This window comes from Perognathus longimembris, chromosome 1, assembly GCF_023159225.1.
Source record: "Perognathus longimembris pacificus isolate PPM17 chromosome 1, ASM2315922v1, whole genome shotgun sequence".
NCBI lineage: Eukaryota > Metazoa > Chordata > Mammalia > Rodentia > Heteromyidae > Perognathus > Perognathus longimembris.
Genome location: NC_063161.1, coordinates 145093315 through 145111302, shown reverse-complemented (window position 1 = coordinate 145111302; position 17988 = coordinate 145093315). Strand labels below are relative to the sequence as shown.

Below are 17988 nucleotides of genomic sequence, written 5' to 3'. Positions count from 1 at the left end.
TGGGATGGGGCAGCATGGAATGTGATTCCCACAGCCCTTTTCATGTATATGTTCCCCTATACTTTTTACTTTGAGCTAACATGCATGTGTAAGAAAGAGCACACAGACACTCTATAGATACCTATTGCTACAATCTACCCATCTGATTGGGCCTCCACCAATGTTGTGTGTGTGTGTGTGTGTGTGCAAGGCACAGGGGCCCAGTCTGGTGTGTGGGAACACAGGCTTGACTCCTGCGAGCACCTTTTATCATCTCTTGCACACAGAGACTCCGAGGTTCCACAGACCACTTGAACTTGTACTTCACCTCAGGTGCAAGAGGATGGGAGAGGGGATACAGCACCATTTTAAGGCAGAAAAGCTCAGCCCGGAGCACCGGATATTTCAGAGGCACAAAAAAGTTGCTATCCCCGCCACCAACCCCCTCCCCCGTCCCCAAACGACCTAACTGCCTAATTGCTTTAAAGCGATCCTGGTGCGAGAGCTGTGAGAGCCCGAGAGCAGTTTTTGTGATTTCCCGCCACCTCCCCCCCCCCCACACACCTATCCCACCCCCGACGCTGGAGAAGTGGGGGGATTCGCAGCCCCCCTCCCCCACCCGCCCCGCCCCTCCCCTCCTAGCACACCTCTTCCTTCCCCCTCGGCTGGACTGTTTCACCCCGTCGCCAGGCAACCGCCAGGCGCGCCGGGCGGGACGTCATTTCCTGAAGAGCCCGCGGGGGGAGGGGCGCCGGGGGGCGGGGAGAGGGGCGGGGCCAGGCCGGCGACGGCGGCGGCGTCGGAACTCGCTGGAAAGCTCGCCACCCCCCCTTCCCCCCCCCCCCCCCCGCCACCCCGCCTCCTCCTCCCGGCTGCTCAACAGTTCGCAAAGTCCGGGCTCGCGGCGGCGGCGGCGGCGGCGGCGGCGCGGCTCCGTCTGCGCCCGGGCGGCGCAGGGGTGCGGGGGCCCCTGGGCTGCTGCATCCCGGGGGCTGCCCGGGTCATGCCCCGCACCCGCTGGCCGGATGCCCGCGTGGCTCTTCGGGCTGCGACTCTGGCACTCTGGGACTAGATCGACCCGCGGCCCCAACTTCTGACTTCGTGGGGGGGGGGCCCCCCAGCCCTAGAGGAGAAAAAAAAAAGCAGCCCGGCTGGGGGAGCCCCCAGGTGTGGTACGACGGGGCGGGCGGCTTTGAGACGCCCCCACCCCCCACTCCAGCCATTCGTCGTCTCCGCGCCCTCCAGGATGTAGCCGCCGTCTCTGCGCACCCCCGCCCGGGCCTCCAGCCGTCTCTGCGCCCCCAGCCTCCAGCCGTCTCTGCGCACCCACGCCCGGGCCTCCAGCCGTCTCTGCGCCCCCAGCCTCCAGCGCCGTCTCTACGCCCCCCCCCCCCCGCCCGGGCCTCCAGCCGTCTCTGCGCACCCCCCCCCCCCCCCCGGGCCTCCAGCCGTCTCTGCACACCACCCCCCCCCCCCGCCCTGGCCTCCAGCGCCGTCTCCGCGCCCCCTTTTCCCAGGATCCAGGCAGTTTCTGCGCCCCCCCCCCCCCCCTCGCGCACTCCTTCATCAGCACAGTCCAGTCGACGTCTCCGAGCTCCGCCGAACCCAGACTCCGTGTCTTCCAGGACCTAGCCCGCTTGCCGCGTCCCCCACCCTATCCCCCAAAACCCCCGACTCCGCTGGCGACCTCGGCGCTCCCCGGGATCCAGCGGTGGCGCCCGCGCCCCGCACCGCGCGCGCCCCGAGTCCGGCGGGCCTCGGCGGGGAGATGAACGCGCAGCTGGACGGCCTGTCGGTGAGCTCGTCCTCCACGGGCTCGCTGGGCTCAGCGGCCGCCGCGGCGGCGGGCGGCGGCGGCGGCGGCGGCGGCAGCGGCGGGGCCGCGGGGCTGCGGCTGCTGTCGGCCAACGTGCGGCAGCTGCACCAGGCGCTGACGGCGCTGCTGAGCGAGGCGGAGCGGGAGCAGTTCACGCACTGCCTGAACGCCTACCACGCGCGCCGCAACGTCTTCGACCTGGTGCGCACCCTGCGCGTCCTGCTAGACAGCCCGGTCAAGCGGCGCCTGCTGCCCATGCTGCGCCTGGTCATCCCTCGCTCCGACCAGCTGCTCTTCGATCAGTACACGGCCGAGGGCCTCTACCTGCCCGCCGCCGCCGTCGCCGCCGCCGCTGCTACCACCCCCTCCTACAGGCAGCCCTCTTGGAGTGGCCCCGACGGCGCCACCGCCGCCGCCGCCGCCGCCGGGCCGGGGGAGGTGCGCCTGGTGAGCCTGCGACGTGCCAAGGCGCACGAGGGCTTGGGCTTCAGCATCCGTGGGGGCTCGGAACATGGCGTGGGTATCTACGTGTCGCTCGTGGAGCCCGGATCCCTGGCTGAGAAGGAAGGGCTGCGGGTTGGAGACCAGATTCTGCGTGTCAACGATAAATCTCTCGCCCGGGTGACCCACGCAGAGGCTGTCAAGGTAGGGAGGTGTTGTGGTCTGGGGAAATGATAAAGAGGACAGAGAGTGTGGGCACAGTGACACAGTTCCTTCAGGAGCTCCGTGCTGTGCTCCTTACCTGAATCACTTGACCTTTCTGGACTCCCCTCCCCCACCCCATCTCTCTCTCTCGTTCTTGACTTTAAAGCAGGAATATTTCATTCATTGAACCCATAGGTGTCAGGCACTGAGGAAATCATTATGCTTTGCTTCTGAGAGACCTAAAGGCTTGTGTTGGACAGATATAGTATCAAAGCCTCAAGCAAATGTCTAAATTACCAAGTGTTAGGGGGCTGCAGGTTGCAAGCATTGAAGACATAAAAGTCCCAGCTTGGTAAAGGGTTAGGAACTGTAGCTGACCTGGGCTGGTCCTGCTGGTTCCTGGTCTCTTAGGTTTTTGCCTCTCACAGAAAGTTCTGGTTGCTCTTAATAAGTAGCTTGAGGAGTTTGGGTGACCACAGCGCTCTGGCTTTACCCTGCTGCAAGTGGCCAGCTTGTGTAGCCCAGAATGGATCAAATGGAGCAGCATCTGAGCCAGAGTAGTGGCCCCTAACCTAGGTGGAAATGAAGCTGCTGCCTGGGTGTCATAAAACGAATCCCCTCAGCCTTAGGAGTGTATTTGTGCTGTTAGCTTCTGGTGATTGAATTGTGCTGTGCAGAGGAGGGTGTATAGTCACTGATCTCCAGGCCCAGGGCTAGGTAGGAAATGGTTTGTATTTGGTTCACTGCTGGAATCGAGCATCCTTGGAGAGCTCCAAACTTCACTTCTTCTAGGTGAAAGAAGCAGAGCGTGTTTTGGGAGGGGGGGGCGGGGTGAGGGAGGGTGCAGTGACCAGCCTGCTTCTGCAGATAAATGCTTCTCTGGAGCTTGGGCTGATCAGTGACACCCCTCCTCATTCCCCTGTGCCTTAGTCCTCGGTACTCATCTTCTGAGAGTCTACTGACTGCTAGGAAAGATCTGGGCATTAGAGGCCCAGGTCCACCTCCCTGGTGTTCTTCAGTGACCTGCGGCCAGCCGTGCGCTGCATGCTACCATCTCTGTCTGACCTTGGCCTCTCTCATTGCTTTCCCAGCTCATCCACCCATTTGGGTTTTGGAAACTTCTTTGCAATTCCTGGAAAAACGCTGATGCTGGATTGTTCTAGGGTGTGGCAAGCGAGGCTCTTGGTGACTCCCCTCCGGCCTCTCCATCTCTTCCCCCCACATCATTCTCTCTCTCTCTCCTTAATCTGACATTCCTTCCATACATTTATAAATAGTCCATTAGCCTTGGCCCTAAGAGGTCTAGGAGTTCCCAGATGATGAATTTATGCTCTGAAGATACTTGATCCATATGGTCATTTATAAATGGAGATTCAATTTTAGTGGCAGTTTGAAGAGACTGGGGGTAACTTAATCATCATGAGGTGAGACACTTTGGAAAGGCCAACAGTTAACCTGAACATTAAAACACAGACTCTTCCTGCAGTTTGCACCCCAGATTCAGCTGGACCAAAGGGTCGAGCTGCCTGGCTTTAAGTTTCAGCTTCCCAACATACATTCAGTCATGCTTGGGACCTTCAGACAACCCCTCCTGAACTCTACTCTATACCGCAGTGCTGTTAAGCTGTGGTCCAGAGCTGCCCCAGGCCCCAGCAACTTCAATGACTCTTGCTGCGTCTAGTGGGAAACCTCAGCCCTCTACACAGTTTCTGAAGCCTGAGCAAGAGCACTTGCTGCTGAGGAGAGCTGGAGAGGAGCGGGACCATCCTTGAAGGTGCCTCTAAGCTCCACTGAGAGATGCTTTCTGCATCTCTTATTCTTGTTTTTGTCCTTTTTCTCCAAGGGTGTTGCTAAGGCAGAATGAGCTTCTGACCCGGGTTGTTCCTCTTGTAGCTAGTGCTAGGCACTCTGCCTGGAATAGACCCCTTCCAATCCTTCAGGAGCAGCAACAAGCAAAATGAATGTTGTTTTATATCACCAAACTTCAGGGAGAGAAGAAGATGGACTTGGCTGGGGGTAGAATTGGAAACAGAGGGGGAGGAGGTTGCACAGATGGTTCCTGTGACAGAGGAATACCTGGAGTGCTGGTGACAGGCCCACAAAACGAGGAGGGCCAGCCCAAAGGGGTCTCTGCTTCTCCACTAGGTACAGGCTTCACTTACTGGGAGCTGTGCACTCAGAACCCTTTTGTTTTTATTTTTGGTTGGTTGGTTTGTTTCCTGTCCTAGTGCTTAAAGTCAGGGCTTGGGTGCTGTCCTTGAGCTTTTTTGCTCAGTGCTAGCATTGTACCACTTAAAGCCACTGATCTACTTCCAGTTTTCTGGTGGTTCATTGGTGATAAGAGTCTCACAGACTTTCCTGCCTGGGCTGGCTTTGAAAACGGTGATCCTCAGATCTCTGTCTCCTGAGTTAGCTAGGATTATAGCCCCTAGCATCAACCCCCCACCCCATACTGCAGGGCATGGGGCAGGCTCCGTGGTAAATACACACTGTGCTGTTAGCTGGGCGAACACTAAACTAAATGCTGTTAGCTGGGCTCCAGACTTTATTCTGGTTTTCTTAGTTCAGTTTTCTGTTCCAGAGCTTCATATTTAGTCAAAGATATCTTTTCAGTCCTGGCAAACCTGATTTTCCCTCCGTGATAGGAGGAGAGGGGAAAGGACCTCAAAGCTTCCCAAAAGCAAAGATTAATTCTATGTATGTGTGTAAAACATGAAAGAAAATTAAATTACAATAGATTGTAGGAGTCAAACAATTTTTGAATTTACAGATCAGAGGGAAAGACCACTCTTTTTTTTTTTTAAAGAAGGGGTTAAGCAAACCAAAGGTTCCCCCCCCACACACACACACACACTTTTTTTCTGACAAACGTTGTTACCCGAAGCATGCTGAGGATTTCATTCACATCCACATCTGAACAGCCCCTGTGCCTCTCTGAAGACCATTTGCCGGATCAGCAGTGACAGGTCCCCATAGGGCCAGCCACTTACTAATTTGCAATTAGGTTGAAATGTTTGATTTTTGAAACACCTATTTTGAATGAACAGGAGGAGCCAAGCCAGTCATAATCACAAAGCAGCTCCTTCAGAGGGTTTCAGCTTGCTGTGTTCCATCCACTGGCCAGAGTCCAGTGGCTGTGTGACTTTGGTCAGGTCACTGATCCTTTATGTTTTAGAGGGTGGGGCTGCACAAGATTCTTTCCCGCCCAGGAAGTCTTATGCTTTGCTTGGCATGTATGACCCAGGAGGCGTGTAGAACATCTAATTGGATGGCTCTGGTTCTTTTGGAATTGCTTTCATTTAAGGCAAATGCAGTTGGCTAGGGATTGGGAGATGAGGATCTTGGCATTCCCCAGTAGCATCATACCGAAGCAGGAAATTGACGGGTTACACACTGTACTGTGGAGAGCTGGTACTGCTGTCCCTCAGCCTGAGAACACTGACCCTGGTGCTGTTCCAGAGCCAAGGAGCACATACAGGAGGATTTTGCCACAAACTGCTCCACCCTGGGTACACTTGAAATCAAATCCACTTACCTGCTGACTGTCTTGAGCCTCCCAGCTGTGTAGATAGCAGCATGTGGAATATCCAAGTGCAACTGGAATGTGTGTGTGTTTTCATCTTGATAGAAATTAAACAGCTTCATCATCACCTCAGCAGGGATATCGAAGGAGCGTATTAGAATATGAAATGTCACAGGAGTTGGAGCCGAGGGCATAGCTCAGCAATAGAGAATGTGCCTTAACACACAGAAGGCCTGGGATTTGGTCCCTAGCACTGCAAAAACAAACCACCGTTGATCAATAAAAGGAATAGTCTATAAGTTGCAACCTGTTGCAGGCCCTGTCATTTAATTAGAGTTAGCATACCTTCCCTTCCTTTGCATAACAACCTGGAAAGAATCTGTCTGGATTAATATGTCATTATGTTTGGTTCAGCAGGTTCTAAGTGGCACATTTGTCATTTTACCATTGTACATGGTTAGCGGAAACCATTACACATTGTTGACATGTCCAGCTTTGTATCTGAAAGGCAGCTTCACCCGCCGGCCCCTTGTGCTGCAGTACTGAAGCACAGGCTGGAGCCTTCCTCTGATCCTGTGCTCTTTTGCGGGTCCTGTGGGCCCCGTCATTGGCAACACACAGAAACTTAACTATTCATAAGTCCTTGATTGATTTTTAGATTGATTTTGTAGATTTTTAGTTACCACATATCCAGAGTTCATGCAGTACCTCAAGGGTCTCTTTCTTGACTTTAGCCTTATAGACTTATTTGGCTCAAACTAGCACGTAAGGACTTAGAAGACGATGCCTCCCTAAAGCAAAATCCTCTTCCTGTTGGTTCCTGTTCAAATGAGAGATGCGTGTTTGTAGGGTGCAAGAGAGTGCCTTTATTTTAAAAAATTGATATAAGAAGAGATTTCTTTGTGCCCTGACTGGACACTGGCCACGAGAGAGCTATACAACCACCCTAGTATTTGCTCTTGTTTTTCTGTTCTTCTATTCTGCTGATAAACCCAGGGCTGTTTATTACTTGCCTTCAATTCATCACTTGGAGGGAGCTGCAAAGAGAAGTGTGATCTTGTCACCTCCTAGCCAAGGGGATTTGTGCATGTTGTTGCTTGCTTCCTACCCGTGCTGCCTGCAGCCACCCTGGGGCACACAGCTGGTTGCACCTGCCATGTGCAGGAAGCCCCTCCCACCAGCTGGGCACAGGAAGCCCCACCCACCTGTCAAGTGCAAGCAGCCCCGCCTACACTGCTGCCTGTGGCTCCTGCTCCCAGCACTTGTAAGTTCTGCAAAGGCGCTCAGAGGAGATTAGGTTCCAAGTGGCTTTCTGCCAAGGCTCTTTGATGACTTGGAAGGTCAGCCTTTGGTCCCCATTGCTCGGGCACCCCAGATGAGTACCCAGCCAGGACCAGAGGTCTGGTTAGAAGAAATGACATTTATCTGAAGGCAGCTGGAGGCTGAAGTATGAATCTTTCAGAAACAGATTCAGTTTCTTTTTTTTTTCCTTTTTAAAAACCTCCAAGCTAGAATGTGGTATTAAGTCTAAGCTCACACAGATGCCTGCCTGTGCCTCAGGGTGGGGGTGCTTTTTGAAAGTTTCTGTGCTGTGCTATTTCCTTTTTACTTTTACAGCCCTGACAGGTGGGAAGGCTGCAGATTGGGAAATCAGCTCTCTACTCTTCTCTCCGCTATCATGGGGTCAGCCGTGGGCAGCAGCTCTACCAGGCTGGAAAAACTTGAGGGTTGTTTTTGCTTCTTTTTTCTTAACATTTTTAATTTTTGAGAACAACTTTGGGTTTCCAGGTAAACTGAGCAGGACAGTGGTCCTGCTGACTCCAGTCACAGTTTGCTGTCACCCTGAGCACCCAGCATCGGGCTTTCCTTTGATTTACTCAGCTACTGCTAGATGGGTCTTTGACCTTAGTGAGTGCTCACCATGTGTGGGGTGTTCTGCCCTCTCCCAGGTTGCTTAATCTTCTGTGGGGGAGGCAGAGAGGGGAGGAGGTCACAGTAAAGAACATGACATTGACGAGCCCAAGAACACCATGGGGATAAGGAAAGAGTGGCCTCCATTGCCCGAGTTGTATAGCAGTGTCCTAGAGGAAGGACAATGCCAGTCCCTTTCCCAGAGCCAGACAAATGTCACATGTTGTACCTGACTTTGGGGGCCTTTTGAGAGCCATCCAGAGTCTTCCGTGCATGATCAAGGAGTCAGACCTGCCCATCTCAGCCCATCTCATCATACAGACATTGTCTGAGCCTCAGCCTGTAGGCTGGCATTCAAGAAGTCAGAGATGAAGAGAACACGGCCTTTGTCCTCCACATCCTGGGGTGAGACACAGGCACAGCCAGGCCAGGCATTTTAAGTGCTGTATCATCTCATGCCTCCACACTCCTGCCTCCCTCTCCAGAACACCATTCCTGACCTGCCTCATCCCTCCATCTTCAATGCACCTGTCACCTCTAGAAGGACATTTCTTTACATCTGTTTAGTACACGTAGGGTCCATGAGAAGCAAGATTGCCAATGCCTCGCTCCTTCTTATACCTCCAGCTCCTGGCATACCACAGGTATTTAATAAATAGGTGGGCATTTACCCCATAGATGTGGCCATCTAATTCACTGCTGTTGGGTGCAGAATCCCCTCTTGGTGAATGTGAGATCTGAAGGAAGTCTGTGTGCGGCAGCAAGGTTGGCTGGGCATGGGAGAGCTGTGGTGTGTGCTTGACTCTGAAGCCTGCTGTGTGTGGTGTAGGCAGAACCCCTGGCCTCTGAGCCTCAGTCTTTGGAGCTGGGAAGTGGGCGTGGCTCCCTCCCACCTGCCTCCTCCCAGGAGGGCTGCGGATAAAAACACATGGGAGACCTTCAAAGGCCTTTTATAAACAATGTGGCCTGTGCCTGGGTGGGCAACTGCAGCGTCCACCCCTGCCGTCCAAAGCCACCCGGGGAGACCCCGCTGGCAAGTTCATTTGTCACTTTGCCTTCACTTGAAAGCCAGGCTCCAGGAAGTGGGTTATTTGAGCAGCATGATTGTGTCTGTGACTCCAAAATAGAATCATGTATGCATTCTGAAGCAAATCAATGAGCCAATTTGGGGTGATATACATCTGGCTTTTTATTTCTAAAAAAATTTTTTTAAATCTCTTTAGGCTTTAAGAAGCCCCAATATTCTGGTGAAGGCTGAGTCTCTAATAATCGCACAGAGGTTTGAGAGCTGCTTTATTCTCTCCCAAGAATACATAAGTGGATTTATTATTATTATTTTTGTCTTTTCCAGCACCAACACCTTTGCTTCCTTCCTCTGCTGAGAATTCCTGTTCCTTCTGCTAAATTGGCTGTGGCTTTGCTTTAGCCAGCAGCCAGTCTTGCGGTTCTTTTTCCTCCCTGCCTGAGTTTGCTCGTATCAGCATCCTCTTAACCCCATAGGCAGAACAGATACGTCAGCGTCCACAGATCCTTACCTCATCCCGACATGTCCCCTTTCCTAGATCCGAAAGCTCTGCTGAAATGACTTTAGAAAGAGGGTTTGCAAATACTCAGGGGCAGGGACCGTGGATGTGGTAAGTCACAATCTCTCCTTGAAGGTCTGAGCCATACTGAAGTGTGGGGAGTTGGGAGTTCTACCTTTCTTCAGGTCCTCACTCGCACTGATATTTATCCACATAAAGAGGACCAGAGAGCCAGACCTACCCTGTCTGCAGTTACCCTGGAGCTAGATTCTAGGCACACAGGGTCAGCTGATAACCATTGGGAAGCCCAAGGTAGAAGTAGACCTGGGTTTACCTTGGCGGTGACCTTGGGCAGTTCCCTTTGCTTCTCTGTGACTCAGACATCACCACAGAACCCGGCTCACCATCAGCACAAACAAGTCACTGTCGTCGTTGCGTATCAAAGATATGAAAACTATGGCCATGGAAGCCTCACTTGCATGCATTGTAATGAAAAAAATATTATTGACTGCATTCACTTGGCTTTGAAAATCCTGATACGTCTGCTTGCTTTTATTTTCAAGTGTCATTGGAAGGAAATACCAGGACTCAGGGACTGGGGGCTGTGTGATTGGGTCAGTTGTATGAATTGCAGAATCATTGGCTACATATAGACAATATTCCCACATAGAGAGCTTCTTTAAAAATGCAATTGCTCCTAGCTGGCATTTGGAATCTGCATTGTTGCTTTATGGCAATAATAAAGACCAGTGTGTGAATGGAGCCTCCCTCCTGATTTTTCTGGGAGGTAGAGGAAACAGTGGTGTGGCCCAGAGCCTGGGAGTGTGACAGGGTTGTCTGCTATTAGCTCATCCCTCCTTTTTCCCCCAGCATCTTCCCCTGGCAGACTCCCTGGGGGCCCCACACGGGAGAAGGTGTGGCTGTTTGCAGAGCCCATTAAAGCAATTAGCGCAGGTGAGGGTGATGATTTGCTAAGTCAGGCGTCTGTGCTTTAGAAAACAACTTGTCATCTGTTTGAGCCACATCTGAAATGAGGCGTGCTAGGCCTCAGGACAAGGATGCTGAGTAAGGAAAGAAATGCAGTCCAACTTCTGAATTCACCTGGCACGTGGATAGGAAAGGTTCTGCTCAAAGGCTGAGCAAGAGGCTTTCCTTCTGTTCTTCCATTGTCCTAACCTCACTGGAAGGGTGGCATCTTTTGTAACCCTCTCTGAATTTTCCTTTACCGGTAACTCTTCTGCCAGCTCCTCTCCCAGGAACCCCAAGGAAGGCACCAGTGGCTCACACCTGTAACCTTAGCTGCTCGGGTGACTGAGTAGCCTGCACAGAAAAGTCTGAGATTCCAGCAAAATCCTGGACTGGGGTGTGTGGCTCAAGTGGAAGAGCACCAGCTGTGAACAAGAACACCAAGGGAGAGCAATAGGCCTTGAGGCCTATTGCACACACACACACACACACACACACACACACACACACACACGAGGAACTCTAAATATTTTCCAGATTTTTTTTCCAAATCTCTAGAACCATCTTTCTCCTGCAAGAATCCCTTCTAATCCTGAGATTTTTTTGGGAGGGGGGAAGGGGAGTGGTCACTACGATCATTATGTACAACTTTTTTTCCCTCTCAAATTCTTTCTTTTCTAGGATGTCTGTCTCTCTGCCCATTGTCTAGCCTTGTCTGGACAGGATCTGTGCCTCCCTTTTAAATGTCACTATTTGTTTCCACCTCTTCTTTCACATTGGGAATGATCTCTCTTTGCCCTGGAAGGCCTGGCTCACTGCTCACCTCTGGTGACCCCTTCTCCTCCTGCCCTCAAATTGCAGACGGTCCCAGTCGGGTAGCCTTGGCCTGCTGCTCCTTGACAGTCTCCCCCTGGGGATTGGCACCAGCCCCAGTTTGGTGGGACACCAGGCCTCACATCTTCCTCCCCGCCCTGCTCCCCGCCTCTCATCTACATCAGCCTCCTTGCAGTTCTGTCTGATGGCCTCATCTTGCTCACCTACCCACTACTGCACCCTCCATCCTTACTTAATCTCCATATTTATAATCTGATCAGGCCAGGCCTCACCCACGCCCTTGAGTTGGAAGCCCATGCAGCAGGGGCCAAGGTCTTCAATGTGACCCTCAGCTACCACCTGGGATCTCAACTCTTTCGACCCAGCTATCCCCAGATGGCTTCTACATGTGATCAGGCAGCGCAGCCTCCTCTGAAACCAGCCTTTGAGCTCTCCACCCATTGACACCTACTGGTCCCCTGTAGGACCAGGCCTCCCTTTCAGCCACTCTGCTCCCTTCCACCACTCCCATTCGTGGGAGAGGGTCTCGTCCTGAGCTCCGCTCCCTCCCATTAGCGAAGCCTGAGTTATAGACAGCATATTTCCTGCTGTGTTCTTCCTGCACCTTGTCTGAAGTAGAGCCTACCAAGAGCCAGCCCTGGCTTCCATATCAACTCATTCAGACCTCACAACAGCTCTTGCAAAGAGCTTGTCACTGGCCTGTTGTCATAGATCCAGGAAGTAGGTTTTGTGGACTTGAGTGGCTTCAGAGAGAGGCAGCCACCCTGTGGGCGTCATCTCGCATGCTGGAGCGCGGGCACTGTGGGACAGCTCCGAGTTCAGGGCTGGTTCTTCCACTTTGCAGCATGGCTTGGGGTGGGGGGGGCCCGCGGGGAAGACACAAACTTTTTACCCTCTGATTTCCAGATCTCTCCTTGGTACAACTGTGAGATGAATGGTTGCTAGAAGACAGGCAAGTTATGGAACTTCTGTGTCCAGGCTTCCTCACCCTTGAAAATGGGGATACTGATAGCTGTGCAGGTAATGGAGCAAAGCACCAGGCACATGTATTGATCTCAGCCTTTGATGAGTGCTTGGTGTGTTCCTGTTGGATGATCCCCCTGCCCCCCACAGCACCAAAGAAGGTGGAAATAGGTAACACACATGACATGCTTATAAGACATAGCAGATTAATCAGTCACACAGACTTGGGGAATTTTTGGCAGTACTAGAGTTTAAACTCAGGCCCTTGTGTTTGTTAAGAAAGTGTTCGACCATTTAAGACATGCTTCCACCTCTTTTTTTGTGCCTGAACCTTGATAAATGCTTCTCCCCGGAGCTGGGATGGTAGCTGTCCGCAAGTCAGTACATTCAGCTTTTTTCATTGAGGTGAGAGCCTCAGACTTTTCTTCTGAGCCGACCTTGAACTGTATCCCCCATCTCAGCTGCCTGAGTAGGTAGCATTACAGGTGTGTGCCATCATGCCCAGCACTGGGAATCTGTGTGCACCTTCGGGGGCTCTGCTGACTCTTCTTCACAGCTCCAAAGGGGAAGAAAGTGGGAATCACAAGAGCTCATTGAACCCAAGTCTGCCTGCCTTTGAACTAATAAGCACATGCTCACCGTCCTTTCTCCTGTTGCTTCTAACAGAAATGCAGTGGGGCGAACAGCCCTGCGTGGTGCAGGCAAAGGCCAGGAGCCTGTGTTAACATTTTTTCCTAGCCAGAAGCCCGCAGCTCTGGCTGTGGGCTCTTTCCCGGGCCCTTTCCCGGCTATGTTCTTAGCTCTATTAACTAGACCTCAGGAACAGGAGCAGCAGCAGGCATTTTTGGGCTTCCCCTCCTCTGTTATCTTTCACGTGGTGCCCTGACCTTTGTGGGCATTTTGTTTTGTGCATAGTCCATGGAAATTCCCTAATAGGTAACGATGACCTTGACTCAACACCCAATAGAAGCAGCCAGGACTGGCGGCCTTATGACCTTAAATGGTGGAGTCAGAATCCTGGGCTCTAGGAGGAGGAAATCAGGGGTAGTCTGGGCTGGGGTGTCGTTCGGTTCATAAGAAACCCGGGAAGAGAAAGCATCTGCCTGTGCCCTTTGAAATGTGTGTTTTGCTTACGGGTGTGTATTTCTTTCTATATATATTTTAATGACCTGAGATGTATGAGCTCAATTATAAAAGCGTGGAAAGCTCAGACAAACACTTAAGGAAAAGAACTGAGATGCTAGAGTATCCCTGCTAGGCAGAAATAATCGCTCCTGGCAGGTTGGCTCTTGTCTGTCCAGTATCCTGTTTTGGGACTTTTCCTCACCCTTGCCAGCCTGAACCTTGTGACCCAGCCTGCCTCTCCCCAAGCCGTGTGTCACAACTGTGTTCCTACTTTGGTAAATGCTTCTGAAACACGATTTCTAGTGAACGCGTGGTATCTCGTAGAGAAGGGATACATGATTTATTTGACTAATTTCTTCTGTTTGGGCAGTTTTTCCAGTGTAATCCACACTATAGCTCTCTGTCCCCTTGCACATTAATCTTTATGCAGGTTGCTAATGGTTCCTTGGGCTGTCTTTCTGGAAGTGGCTTTGGCTCAGGGGAGAGGCATAATTTTAAAGCTTTTGATAACTCTTGCCAAACTGCTCTTGAGAAGGAAATTTGTTTGTTTTTTAACCAACATTAGCAGTATGTGAGACTTGTCACTGACCTAGAGCTATGCCAACACTAGACACTGTATTTCTTTTCTGTTTTCTCAAACTGATGGGCAAAATAGTATCCTGTTTCCATTTGCATCATTTAGGTAGTAGAGTGAACTTCTTGACATATTTTTAGAACGTAAATGTATTTATTGGCTTTGGTGTTGATGTTATTTGCTATCCCCATGCCCATTCAATAACATTTACATTTCCTTGTTGTCAATTCTAACAGTCTTTCTTTCTGCTGTCTCTAAGTCAGTTTTTGGCATTGGTTTTGTTTATGTGCTGGTAATAGGGCTTGAACTCTAAGCACCCTGCTCTTGTCTAGATTGTTTTTACTCAAGAACTGTGCTCTACCACTTGAGCCACTTCTGGCATTTTCTGGTGAATTGGAGAGGAGTCCCTTGGATTTGGTACCCAGTCTGGCTTCAAATTGTGAACCTCAGATCTCAGCCTTTAGCTTGGATTACAGGCAGGAGGCGCCAGCCGTTGGCCTAGGTCAGTTTTTAAAGGTGTTATATCCATTTATCTTGAGCTCAAGTTCTTAAGGCTCAGGTTGAATTAAACTGGAAGCACGTGATCTTTTTCAACTGAGAATAGTCAGAAAGAGATGGGTGGCAAGGGTATAAATGAGTCTGGCAAGTGAGTGAACCCCATAAATGTATCTCCTCATGGGTAAAGAAAGTGGTGGTGATAGAAACAGACATTTCGGGTGGATAGGGCATCCATCCTGGCCAATGAAACTCATAAGGCTCATCTTAAGGGATTATATTTATGACACCTAGTATCTTGTTAGTTCTTCCTTAAAGGAAAAAGAAGAGCAAAATCTAAAAGGACATTTGTGAAGCAATTTACTTAAATGATAAGGGACTGAAAGCTGGGCTTAGTGGGTAATTGAAGAATTGCATTGAAAAGGAATCAATATGTTTCTGGAATCTGTTCAGGCCTCATCTTGTGAGTTGTTTTGCAAAAGGTGGGGGTTGGGGGCGGATGTTGCTCTTAGCTGCCACTTTTTTGCAGATTTCTTGCAGCAGTATCCCTAAGGTCAGATAGATGTTCCCTCTTCCCCTTTCTTTGATTGCTGATTTTTAATTTATTTCTTTTTCTTTTCATTCAGCCTTTAGGAGCAATGACAGTGGAGAGTTGGGGGCTTTCAAATGTCAATCTCTGTCTCAGCTGCAGGGAGCCCAGTATTCCTAGAGATGGAGCCAATGTTTCTTCTATTCCACAGAACCTTTTAAGAAGGTCCAAGTCTTAAAGAATCCTACATCGTGAGGCTCAAGTGAAAGACAAGTTTCAGTAGCAGTGCAGAGAGTGTGCAAGAAGACATCCAGGGTCCCTGCCTTCCTACCCAACCTATCCTGCCTGCCATTGCTCTGGCCTTGATTTCCCCAGCTGCCACACTCCCTCCCTGTTTCCTCGTGGTTTCCCTTCCTGTATACGCCATGCTGTGTCTGGGCCCTCATGTGGAGCTGTGTGTTGAAGGGTCCTGGAGGGCTCCACCGACACCCTTGCACCAACTCATTTCTCCAGGGATATGGCAGCTCTTAACAGGCAACATGGCTGCACAGAGCTGGAGCCCAGGGGTTGTGCCTTGGCCCCCTGATGGGCACACAGATGTTGGTGATGAAACAGTGAATGTTTACCACACCACTGACCACATATGTCATCATTCCAAAAGAATGATGGATTTGGGAGTTAGCATGTAAGGGAATGCTTACCAATCACCTGTGTTTAAGTCAGGCGTGGTGGCTCACATCTGTCTTCTCAGCTTTGCCAGAGGCTGAGCTTGATTGGGAGGATTGTGATTTCTAGGTGGGTGGGGGGTGGGGGGGAGGTCCTGAGACTCCATCTCAACAGAAGTGGCTGCTGGGGGTGGAAGCCACACCACCTGTGGAATGAAGCATAGACAGGAGAATGACCATCCAAGCTGGCCCAGTCAAACAGTGATACCCTATCTCAAAAAATAACCAAAGCAAAAGGGTCTGGAGGCATGGCTCCCTGGTAGAGCACTTGCCTAGCAAGTGCACAGCCTGAGTTTCAAACCCTAGTATCGCCAGAAAAAAGAAAAGACTAAGTTCAGCAGCTGTAGACTGTTTCTGGGGCACTATGAGGGAGAGATGGGAGGGGCAGCAGAGTTACTCTTCAAGCACTGGCTGGTATCTCCGTCTCCAGCTGCAATAAGTATCCTCATTCCAGAGATGTGCTTAGAGCTCAGTGCTTGTTCATCCACTCAGCGGTGGTATTCCTGGGCCCTTATCATGAGACAGGTGTGATTTAACACTCTCTTTAAACTTTACCTACCTCGTTTACTTATTTGTTCCCATGTCCCTTATTAATATTCTTGTATTAAAAGTAATGGAGTGGCTGAAACTAAAAGTAACTCATCATAAAAAAAGCAGAGGGATCAGAAATGGTACTTCACTGTGTGTGTGTGTGTGTGTGTGTGTGTATGTGTTTCATCTCTAAATTGAATTCTCAGCTCTGTAAAGCCAAGGCAAAAAGAGAAGTGGATGCTAGGGGAGTCATCCATACTTCTGGAGCGGTAGCCCCCACTTATGGGTGGCTGACTCTGTATCTTCCTTCCCTAGAGCTTTAAGTGGACTCACCTAAAACCTGCTGTTTTCTTATCGATACACCTGGGCTTTAACAGAATATTCCCCTCCCTTCCTGGTCTTGTTGAGAGGAGGAAGCATAGCTAAAATCGCGTCCAGGTGTTGCCATCTGAACTTTTGGGACAGGAGCCGCACGTGCAAGGTTCTGAGGTGGAAAAGAGCCGGAGCACCTGATACTGTGAAGCTCGGGTGACCAGGTGGGGGACGAAGTTGCCAGGGGACCCAGGATGGGGCCCAGGATGCACAGCAGCGAGGAGAGTTGCACCTAAGGCTTCTGGGAGGGCTCACGGGGCTGTGGCAGGGTCCACGTGCATTCCAAAGGGAGCGTCTGGCTGGTCTGCAGGGCTCATTTGGGGGCTGAGGAGGCTGGGAACCTTTCAAGATCACTCCCCTCCCGACTGTCTTATGTGTCCTGAACACCCTTGAACCCACTGGCAAAATGGCTGTGGGTAGAAGGGAAAAGGACATGAGTGTGGAGAGTCCAAGATTCAAATCCAGACTCTACTTCTGTTCTTTGTGACCTTGAGTAAGATGGGTCCCCACCCGGAGTCTCCTTCCATGCCTGTGGGATGATGGGAAGAAGAAAGGACATGGCCAGTGCTACAGTCTTGCTGTTGGAATCCTATAACCGCCATTAACCTGGTGGTGCTTCCTGTGAGTCAGGCCCGGCTACTGACGAGCCCCTTCAGTTCTCATTGGGTCCACCTTTAGCAGGTGAGGGAAGTGAGGCCAGGAAGCCGGGGTGGTGGGGTGGAGTTGTTTGCCTAAAATGTCTGAGCTAGGAAGCAGCAGGTGGTGTTTGTAGGAAGTCTCCCTTCTGCTGAAAAAGTCATGGGGCCTCTTCACTCTGAGATACCATTTTTATTTTGGTACCTTGTCATGCTTCATCTTGTTTTGTTAAAACAGTACTAGGGCTTGAACTCAGGGTCCTGTGCTTACCAAGCATAGCACTCTCATACTGAGACACACCTCTAGCTGTGTGTGCGCGCGTGTGCAGGTTATTTTTGAGCTAGAGTCTTGCTACCAGCCCAGGTGTGCTCCTAAGCCTATTTTAGGCATTTCATCACAGCGAGGGCGCCAGGAGTTCAGCACACCATTGAGAGGAGGTCTCCTAACCTCTTATGCCTGGGCAGGTCTCAAACCACAAACCTCTCAGTCTCTGCCTTCCAAGTAGCTGGGATTCTGGCATAGTCAGCAGCACCTAGTGGTGCTCTGTAATACTTACAAGGGCTCACGCTTTAGCTCCCAGATGATTGTAAGACAGAGCCAACATTTCGTTCTAGAGATATCTGGAGCAGGTGGGGGGGGGGCGGAGAAGGGAGGGGGGAGCCTGTAGGAAGATTCTGCTCCAGAGGAACTGGGTGTCCTGAGCCAGTTTCAAAGCATTAACGCAGTGCTGCCCCCTGCTGGCGACTGTAGAAACCAGAGCAGGGAGACAGCTTTGCTCCCCTATTAGAAACTGACTGCCTGGCTGCGCAGGAATGAAGATAAAATGTGCATGCCGCAGGCC

The 17988-nt window shown here is 51.2% G+C and overlaps 1 protein-coding gene across 4 annotated transcripts in view; it reads left to right on the top strand.

The window, feature by feature from the left end:
* Positions 1-1433: 1433 nt before the first annotated feature.
* Positions 1434-17988, top strand: part of Whrn (whirlin) — a 60397-nt gene continuing 43842 nt past the window's right edge. For 3 of the 4 annotated variants that reach the window (XM_048340106.1, XM_048340097.1, XM_048340081.1), the window contains exon 1: positions 1435-2440. In XM_048340106.1, coding sequence (XP_048196063.1) covers positions 1748-2440 — 693 coding nt within the window. In that variant the 5' untranslated portion in view covers positions 1435-1747. Of the gene's footprint in view, positions 2441-17988 lie in introns of all 4 variants that reach the window. The other variant, XM_048340090.1, reaches the window with a different exon arrangement.